This window comes from Staurois parvus, unplaced genomic scaffold (assembly GCF_062004578.1).
Source record: "Staurois parvus isolate SC_StPar_1 unplaced genomic scaffold, SC_StPar_1.0 ptg000154l, whole genome shotgun sequence".
Classification (NCBI taxonomy): domain Eukaryota; kingdom Metazoa; phylum Chordata; class Amphibia; order Anura; family Ranidae; genus Staurois; species Staurois parvus.
The window spans coordinates 11,641,651-11,652,021 of record NW_028317950.1 but is presented as its reverse complement, the minus strand read 5'-3'; the positions used below and the strand labels follow the sequence as shown (position 1 = coordinate 11,652,021).

At 47.4% G+C, this 10,371-nt stretch overlaps 1 protein-coding gene across 1 annotated transcript in view; it reads left to right on the top strand.

Annotated features, from left to right (window-relative positions):
• The first annotated feature begins 616 nt into the window (after window positions 1-616).
• The window catches only part of ABCA2 (ATP binding cassette subfamily A member 2), a 233,890-nt gene continuing 224,135 nt past the window's right edge, over window positions 617-10,371 (top strand). Inside the window, exons 1-2 of the mRNA XM_089675055.1 lie at window positions 617-729; window positions 858-1,070. Coding sequence (XP_089531181.1) covers window positions 1,005-1,070 — 66 coding nt within the window. The 5' untranslated portion in view covers window positions 617-729; window positions 858-1,004. The remainder of the gene's footprint in view (window positions 730-857; window positions 1,071-10,371) is intronic.

Sequence of the window (10,371 nt, the reverse complement as noted above, 5' to 3'; positions counted from 1 at the left end):
ACTGTGGATTGCTCTTCAAAGACGTGTAAACAAACTATTTACCCTTTTAGATTGTAAGCTCTAAGGAGCAGGACCCTCCTAACCAGAGGCAGACTGACCATATGGAAACTTGCGCGCTGCCCGAGGGCCCGGGATCAGTAGGGGGCCCCACGAGATGCCCCTGGTACCTTTTTCATAGGCTTTTTTGAGTTTGGGCAAGGACACGGGGGTCCCATGATCCCCTATTGCCCGGGGGTCCCATGAGTTGTCAGTCAGCCCCTGCTCCTAACCCTCTTGTATTGAACTGTATTGTTGCTGTATTGTCTCCCGTTATATTGTAAAGCGCTGAACAAACTGTTGGCACTATATAAATCCTGTATAATAATAATAATTTCTTTTCTTCCAAAAATTTTAATAAAGTATTAAAAGTAAAAAAAAAAACCATGACAGTGATTTTTATTGTACACTGTTCTTCTCAAACTAAATGTCCTTAGGTGTCCTTAGACACAGAATTTCGGATCGTGAGATGATCCATCATTCACAGTCAGCAGCTATGAATTCTGTTAATGAATGAGCTCCAGTATTTGTCAGCCAATGTGCAGAAAAGAGGGGGCTTCTCCTTTAAGAGTGGGCAGGGCCTAGACAGACTGGCAGAGAATGTAACTCAATGCAGCAGAGGAGGAGGAGGCTGTAAAAGAGATGAAAACACAGCTGATTGCTATCCAGACCGCAGAACAAGACCGACCGCTGGTCAGTGTGCCACCTCTGGGTGCCGTAGTGTAGCCTGGTACTGGGGGGGGTCTTTGCTTACACTGCACGGTCCCCCCTGAGACCTGATTTTCCCACAATCCATTGTTGTTTTCTGTTGTATCCAGCAGACGTGGATCCTGTGTACACCGAGGAGTGCGATGAACCTGGCTTCACAATCCTGGATGGCCATCCCAGCACCGGCTCACCCCTTTAAATGACCAGCTGGTACAAGAGATCCGAGACCACAAGGGAGCCGACAGACACCCACCCTTACCATGGGTTTCCTGCACCAGCTGCACCTCCTGCTCTGGAAAAACGTCACCCTAAAACGGAGGAGCCCGGTAAGTGCCCCGTCTCCATTCAGGATAGAGAGAAGAAAGTTGCAGTAGGGTAAGCGATCCTGGCACTCTGGGGGTTAATGCAATGTGGCAGTGGCATGGGCCTATCTGTATGATGGGAGACCATGGACATTGGTGATGGGTTGGTTGTCTGTTTGGTGCCATCACTGACATAATGGTGCTCTCTGACTCCCGGTGGGTAGTGGGCTCTGGCAGTATCATGATGATGATGGTGACCTCACCGGCATGTGACACCCAGCTTATGTTGCAGGGTGACAAATGTCAGCAGCAACAGGGCGCTGCCAGACAACTGCCAGGGAACTTGCTGCGTCTCTGTGACCTGGTTTTTCTTACCTGCCATCTTGGCTGCCACTTGCTGGACTGTCTATGTGGCTTTAAATACGGCTTCTCCAGCTGGTACCAGCGGTGGGATGGCACCCAGAGATGGTGGGCATTCCCTTCTGTCTTGTACACTGAATTCCTGCTGTCTCCTATCTGTTTAATCTGATACTTTGTCATCTGGTGTGACTTACCTCTCTCTCTAAACTTACCTATGTGTGTGGCTCTCTACTTCTTCCCTGAAGTCTCTTCCCTGCATGTGCTGTCTACTCCGTTCCTGCACTGATCTCTACGCCATCCCTGAGGGGTCTCCTCCCTGTATATTCTGAGAGTCTTTCTGCTGTCTCCTACTTGCATTGCTGTCTACTTCATTCTTGGTGTCTCTTACCTGTATGTCTTCTCTACCCCGTCCCTGCCGTCTCTTACCTGTATGTCTTCTCTACCCCGTCTCTGCCGTCTCTTACCTGTATGCCTTCTCTACCCCATCCCTGCCCTCTCTTACCTGTATGTCTTCTCTACCCCGTCCCTGCCGTCTCTTACCTGTATGTCTTCTCTACCCCGTCCCTGCCGTCTCTTACCTGTTTGTCTTCTCTACCCGTCCCTGCCGTCTCTTACCTGTATGTCTTCTCTACCCGTCTCTGTCGTCTCTTACCTGTATGTCTTCTCTACCCCGTCCCTGCCATCTCTTACCTGTATGTCTTCTCTACCCTGTCCCTGCCGTCTCTTACCTGTATGTCTTCTCTACCCTGTCCCTGCCGTCTCTTACCTGTATGTCTTCTCTACCCCGTCCCTGCCGTATTGTACCTGTATGTCTTCTCTACCCCGTCCCTGCCGTCTCGTACCTGTATGTCTTCTCTACCCGTCCCTGCCGTCTCTTACCTGTATGTCTTCTCTACCCGTCCCTGCCGTCTCTTACCTGTATGTCTTCTCTACCCCGTCCCTGCCGTCTCTTACCTGTATGTCTTCTCTACCCCGTCCCTGCCGTCTCTTACCTGTATGTCTTCTCTACCCCGTCCCTGCCGTCTCTTACCTGTATGTCTTCTCTACCCGTCCCTGCCGTCTCTTACCTGTATGTCTTCTCTACCCCGTCCCTGCCGTCTCTTACCTGTATGTCTTCTCTACCCCGTCCCTGCCGTCTCTTACCTGTATGTCTTCTCTACCCCGTCCCTGCCGTCTCTTACCTGTATGTCTTCTCTACCCGTCTCTGTCGTCTCTTACCTGTATGTCTTCTCTACCCCGTCCCTGCCGTCTCTTACCTGTATGTCTTCTCTACCCTGTCCCTGCCGTCTCTTACCTGTATGTCTTCTCTACCCCGTCCCTGCCGTCTCTTACCTGTATGTCTTCTCTACCCTGTCCCTGCCGTCTCTTACCTGTATGTCTTCTCTACCCCGTCCCTGCCGTATTGTACCTGTATGTCTTCTCTACCCCGTCCCTGCCGTCTCGTACCTGTATGTCTTCTCTACCCGTCCCTGCCGTCTCTTACCTGTATGTCTTCTCTACCCGTCCCTGCCGTCTCTTACCTGTATGTCTTCTCTACCCCGTCCCTGCCGTCTCTTACCTGTATGTCTTCTCTACCCTGTCCCTGCCGTCTCTTACCTGTATGTCTTCTCTACCCGTCCCTGCCGTCTCTTACCTGTATGTCTTCTCTACCCCGTCCCTGCCGTCTCTTACCTGTATGTCTTCTCTACCCCGTCCCTGCCATCTCTTACCTGTATGACTTCTCTACCCCGTCCCTGCCGTCTCTTACCTGTATGTCTTCTCTACCCCGTCCCTGCCGTCTCTTACCTGTATGTCTTCTCTACCCCGTCCCTGCCGTCTCTTACCTGTATGTCTTCTCTACCCCGTCCCTGCCGTCTCTTACCTGTATGTCTTCTCTACCCCGTCCCTGCCGTCTCTTACCTGTATGTCTTCTCTACCCCGTCCCTGCTGTCTCTTACCTGTATGTCTTCTCTGCCCTGTCCCTGCCGTCTCTTACCTGTATGTCTTCTCTACCCCATCTCTTACCTGTATGCCTTCTCTACCCCGTCTCTGCCGTCTCTTACCTGTATGTCTTCTCTACCCCGTCCCTGTTGTCTCTTACCCGTATGTCTTCTCTACCCCGTCCCTGTTGTCTCTTACCCGTATGTCTTCTCTACCCCGTCCCTGCCATCTCTTACCTGTATGTCTTCTCTACCCCGTCCCTGCCGTCTCTTACCTGTATGTCTTCTCTACCCCGTCCCTGCCGTCTCGTACCCGTATGTCTTCTCTACCCCGTCCCTGTTGTCTCTTACCCGTATGTCTTCTCTACCCCGTCCCTGCCGTCTCTTACCTGTATGTCTTCTCTACCCTGTCCCTGCCATCTCTTACCTGTATGTCTTCTCTACCCCGTCCCTGCCGTCTCTTACCTGTATGTCTTCTCTACCCCGTCCCTGCTGTCTCTTACCTGTATGTCTTCTCTACCCTGTCCCTGCCGTCTCTTACCTGTATGTCTTCTCTACCCTGTCCCTGCTGTTAATACCTGTATGTCTTCTCTACCCCGTCCCTGCCGTCTCTTACCTGTATGTCTTCTCTACCCTGTCCCTGCTGTCTCTTACCTGTATGTCTTCTCTACCCTGTCCCTGCTGTTAATACCTGTATGTCTTCTCTACCCGGTCCCTGCCGTCTCTTACCTGTATGTCTTCTCTACCCCGTCCCTGTTGTCTCTTACCCGTATGTCTTCTCTACCCCGTCCCTGCATCTCTTACCTGTATGTCTTCTCTACCCCGTCCCTGCCATCTCTTACCTGTATGTCTTCTCTACCCCGTCCCTGCTGTCTCTTACCTGTATGTCTTCTCTACCCTGTCCCTGCCGTCTCTTACCTGTATGTCTTCTCTACCCCGTCCCTGCCGTCTCTTACCTGTATGTCTTCTCTACCCCGTCCCTGCCGTCTCTTACCTGTATGTCTTCTCTACCCCGTTCCTGCCGTCTCTTACCTGTATGTCTTCTCTACCCTGTCCCTGCCGTCTCTTACCTGTATGTCTTCTCTACCCTGTCCCTGTCGTCTCTTATTTGCATACTATAGTTACTAGGACCCTTTCTTTTACAACTGTCTTCTACCTATGTGTGTTCTGCACTCCATACATGATGTCTCTTAACTGAATGCTGTTCTTTACTCCATCTCTTGCCTGCTCTCCACTGTATCCTTGCTGACTCTTACCTGAGTATGCTGCTCTCTACTCCATCCCTGCCGTCTCGTATCTGAAAGCTGCTCTCTACTCCATCCCTGCCGTCTTTTATCTGAATGCTGCTCTCTACTCCATCCCTGCCGTCTCGTATCTGAAAGCTGCTCTTTACTCCATCTCTGCTGTCTCGTATCTGAAAGCTGCTCTTTACTCCATCTCTGCTGTCTCGTATCTGAATGCTGCTCATTACTCCATCCCTGCTGTCTCATACCTGAATGCTACCACCTACTCTCTACTGCACTTGTACATGAATGTGCTCCTTGCTAATATACCTCTGCTGTCTTTTTCCTATGTGTGCCGTGCTCTCTGTCCCTGCTGTCTCTTACCTGTATACTGTTCTGCACTTTCTGTGTTGTTCCCTTGCAGTCTCTTAGCTGTGTGAATTGCTGTCTGCTGCCTTTCTCTTTTTCTGTACTGGCAGTCTCTTACCTGCTTTGTTCTGCTGCACTCTATTCCATTGCTATATCATTGTATGCCGTCTGTATACCACCCTCTCCTTTCCCTTACCTTTATACCATGCTCTCTGCTTTCTCTGTCTACCTTCTGCTGTTTACTTACATTTCCTCTGCTGACTGTCTCTTATCTGTCTCTTCATTTGCAGTTGGCTTGATTTCCTGTGCTGTCTCTTTTCTGCTTCTTAGTTGCAGTCAGCTTCTTTCACTTTACCTATCAATTCCAATACAATACAATGCTTTCCTAGCTGTCTCTTACCTGGGAAATCCACTGTTCTTGTATTCCAGCATCAGAGCTCTGAAATGATTTCTGTTTGCTGAACGCAATTATGTCCGCATCTTACCTGTGTATATATAGAATCCTGTCCATGCTGTCACTTACCTGTACATAGTCCTGTCCCTTCTCTCCTACCTGTGTGTATAGATTCCTGTCCATGCTGTCACTTACCTGTACATAGTCCTGTCCCTTCTCTCCTACCTGTGTGTATAGATTCCTGACCATGCTGTCACTTACCTGTACATAGTCCTATCCCTTCTGTCCTACCTGTGTATATATAACTCTGTCCATGCTGTCACTTACCTGTATATAGTCCTATGCCTGCTGTCCTACCTGTGTATATATAACCTTGTCAATGCTGTCACTTACCTGTATATAGTCCTATCCCTTCTGTCCTACCTGTGTATATATAACTCTGTCCATGCTGTCACTTACCTGTATATAGTCCTATCCCTTCTGTCCTACCTGTGTATATATAACTCTGTCCATGCTGTCACTTACCTGTATATAGTCCTATCCCTTCTGTCCTACCTGTGTATATATAACTCTGTCCATGCTGTCACTTACCTGTATATAGTCCTATGCCTGCTGTCCTACCTGTGTATATATAACCTTGTCAATGCTGTCACTTACCTGTATATAGTCCTATGCCTGCTGTCCTACCTGTGTATGTGTATATATATATATAGAATCCTGTCCATGCTGTCACTTACATGTACATAGTCCTATCCCTTCTTTTCTACCTGTGTATATATAACCCTGTCCATGGTGTCACTTACTTGTATATAGTCCTACCCGTGTGTGTATATAGAATCCTGTCTGTGCTGTCATTTACCTGTATATAGTTTTGTTCCTGGCTGTCATCTGTATATAATCCTGTCCCTGCTGTCACTTACCTGTATATAGTCTTGTTCCTGGCTGTCTCTTACCTGTATATATAATCCTGTCCCTGCTGTCTCTTACCTGTATATAATCTTGTTCCTGGCTGTCTCTTACCTGTATATAGTCTTGTTTCTGGCTGTCTCTTACCTGTATATATAATCCTGTCCCTGCTGTCTCTTACCTGTATATAGTCTTGTTCCTGACTGTCTCTTACCTGTATATATAATCTTGTTCCTGACTGTCTCTTACCTGTATATATAATCCTGTCCCTGCTGTCTCTTACCTGTATATAGTCTTGTTCCTGGCTGTCTCTTACCTGTATATATAATCCTGTCCCTGCTGTCACTTACCTGTATATAGTCTTGTTCCTGGCTGTCATCTGTATATAATCCTGTCCCTGCTGTCACTTACCTGTATATAGTCTTGTTCCTGGCTGTCTCTTACCTGTATATATAATCCTGTCCCTGCTGTCACTTACCTGTATACAGTTTTGTTCCTGGCTGTCATCTGTATATAATCCTGTCCCTGCTGTCACTTACCTGTATATAGTCTTGTTCCTGGCTGTCTCTTACCTGTATATATAATCCTGTCCCTGCTGTCACTTACCTGTGTATAGTCTTGTTCCTGGCTGTCACTTACCTGTATATAGTCTTGTTCCTGGCTGTCACTTATCTGTATATAATCCTGTCCCTGCTGTCACTTATCTGTAAATAATACTGCTCCCTGCTGTCCCCTGTATGCAGTCTTGTTCCTGGCTGTCTCCTCCATTTCCCTGTATATTCTACACTCTGTAATCCTCTGTTGTCTCTCTCATCTTTGGTCCGGTGTCTGCTGTCTCTTCTCTGTGTGATCTCACTGTCTTTCCCCCTGTGGATCTCTCTCCTCCATCTCTGCTCTCCCTTCCTAGGATCATCTGGTATTTGTGTAGTCTGCAGCTGTCTGTTTTTCCCCGGTGGTGATCGTCTCATGCTTGTGTAATCTGCTGCAGTCTCCTGTCTGTATCCACTACCATGGCAATCTTCTACCGCTGTCTCTCTTCTGTCGCTTCTCTTAGCTGTGCTGTCCCACCACCTCAATTAAGCTGGTCACACACATGACAATCTGACTGTACAATCTCCTTTATATTTACCAACCCTGCAGTATGAGGGCTATCCAAACAATCCATTAAACGGTTAGCACTTCCTCCTGGCAGTACTAGGGTCCTTGGTTCGAATCCCAGCCACGGCACCACCTGCCTGGAGATTGTATGTTCTCCCTGTGCCTGCGTGGGTTTCCTCCTGGTACTGCAGTTTCCTCCCACACTCCAAAGACACGCTGGTTGGTTAATTGGATCCGGTCTAAATTGGCCCTAGTATGTGTAAGTATGAATGTAATTTAGGGACCTTAGATTGTACGTCCCTTGAGGGTTGGGGACTGATGTGAATGTCCAATATATATGTAAAGCACTGTGTAAATTGATGGCACTATATAAGTACCTGAAGTAAGTAAATGTAATTATATCCAAACAGGTACACACCGCACTACATAATAATAATATTGATACATTTAGAAGAGATTGTACAGTGAAAAATGTAGTGTGTGTGGGCAGCTTTAACCTATGCCTCTGTCTCTTTTGTTCGCGGTGCTGCCCCCCTGCCTCCTCTGTTAGCAACGTCCCTTGTCATCTCTGTTGGCGGTGCCGCCCCCCCACTGCCTCCTCTGTTGGCGGTGCTGCCCCCCCCCCCCCGCTGCTTCCTCTGTTAGCAACGTCCCTTGTCATCTCTGTTGGCGGTGCTGCCTCCTCTGTTGGCGGTGCTGCCCCCCCCCCCCCCGCTGCCTCCTCTGTTAGCAACGTCCCTTGTCATCTCTGTTGGCGGTGCCGCCCCCCGCTGCCTCCTCTGTTGGCAGTGCCGCCCCCCCCGCCTCCTGTGGTAGTGCCTCCACTTTCCTCCTTCTGTTGGTGGTGCTGTTTCTTGCCTCCTCTGTTGGTGGTGCTGTCCTCTGTTAGCGGTGCCGCCCCCCTGCCTCCTCTATTGGTGGATCCGTCCCTTGCCTCCTCTGTTGGTGGATCCGTCCCTTGCCAATTTCTGTAAGATCTACCATCAACTATGTAATGCAAGGGTCTGCATCATTTGATATAAAAGAATGGATTCTTTAGGAGTGTCTTTATGTTGCATAATTTAAAGATCTTACAGGGATTGCACAATCAGATTTTATAGTGTATTGTCCGCTTTAGCTGTGCCGTCCCTTGCCTCCTTTCTTAAATTGGATACACAAATACAATTGTGTGTTTTTTTTTTTTTTTGTTTTGTTTTTTATTTTTTGGAACTACCAAGAATTGCTTTCCAGAGGGACGGCAGGGATTAGTGCCCATGTGAAACAGACCCTAATACATGTTATGTTATAATATATTTCTGGTGCATTAAATGTCCCTGGTTTATTTTTTATTTCTTTTTGAAATTGTGACTTGCGTTTGTTTAAGGTTCTACCCTGGAAATGTTGGTGTTCCTGATATGGGACTTCAGTAAACGGTCATCTCAGAAGTTCAGTTGGAGTGCTAGCTTTGTTCCATGGTTGGATTTGCCCGGTGTCACTGTTTAGCCCCATAAATGGGTCATATGAGGTTTGATGTCACACTGTTGTGGTAATAGTAGGGTTAATATCACAGATGGTGCTGCCCCCCCTGTTCTCTCTCTGGTAATCGGCCAGCTCTATCATTGGCGGTGGCGGACGCAGAGAGCCGGGCCTGTCACTGACACTGCATGGGCAGACACCCCCTAGCTGTGAGGAAGCCAGGCCTGGCTCCCCGGCTCCTGGATTATGGCTGCAGGCCAAGGGAATTCCACCAGAACTGTTACATCTCACTGGCAGCTTAATGGAGACTCAGCAGCTGCACTTCTGTCTGCACCACCTGCACATTAGATACGCCACCGCATACTCCATGCATCTGTGTGTATGGCACAGGGCTCTATATAATGCATGTGGTGTTCTAGTCTGTAGCTACAACCACAGCAGAGCCAATACTGCTATGGGGCCTGACAGATGGGGTCCAGAACCCTCAGGCCAGTTTGGGATTATTACAGTAAAAACATTTTGCAAACAAATATAAATAAAATCCATAGATTGGGAACCTCAATATGATTGCTATGGAAGCATAAACTATTACACCCCGTTAGAAGGGTTAATGGATATTAGAGAGGCAGGGGGCACCCTAAAGTGGCACTAAACTATATTCCCTTTTTTTTTTTTTTTTTTTTTTTTTTTTTAAATCAATACACATCCACTACCTAATGGATCTATTTTGCATGATATTATTTCTTACTGTTTTCTGCCTCCTTGTAACATTTCTCCATAAGCATTGAAACCTCTTTTCTTTTTTTTTTTTTTCCCCGTCGCTTCTGTTTGTTTAGAATGAACAGTGCATATTGGTTGTAGTCATCTGCAATGCTGTATACACACTACATACCCTATAGTCCATCTCTGGAGTGAGCAGGAGAGGGTGGCTACGTTCCTACATACAGTGGGGTCATGGAGAACAAATGTAGCCACCCTCTAAAAGGGTTGCAGCAGCAGCAAAAAAAAAAATTTGGAGCCTGAGAGCAATAGAAGGTACTTTTCTGAGTTAGGAATATACTGTATACTTCAATACATTTTTTATTTTAAACCAGAACAGCCGGTTCACACCTGAGCTATCGAAATGTGAATTTGAAGCTTGTAGTTCAGTAATACTCTTTCACATCTGTTGCCCCACACCCCCTGCCATTGTAATCTTTCAGGGCGGTGGGGGTTAACAGAGCTGTCACAGGCAATATGCCCACCTTTTCCACTCCCTCCTCCAATCATAGAAGTCATACTATTGCGGTAGAAGAATAAAAGGGATGTTTTGTAAGGCAGTAGCAGGAATAGGTGAAGGGAAAAGAAAGGTTGGAGGGAAAGAAAGAATAGTAAGAAAAAGAGTCGGAAATGAGGACTGAGGAGAAAGATCATAGGTATAGTATGGAAAGAGAAGGGAAGAGCTATATGGACTATATGGTTTGGGTAAGGGGGGGGGGGCAGTGGGGAGGTTGAATTGCAAAACTTAAGGGAATGTTCGTATTTTGGATGTAAATGATACTTTGCTGTGTTTTTGTAATGGGAAAAAAAAAATTAACAAAAGATTTAAATAATAAAAAATT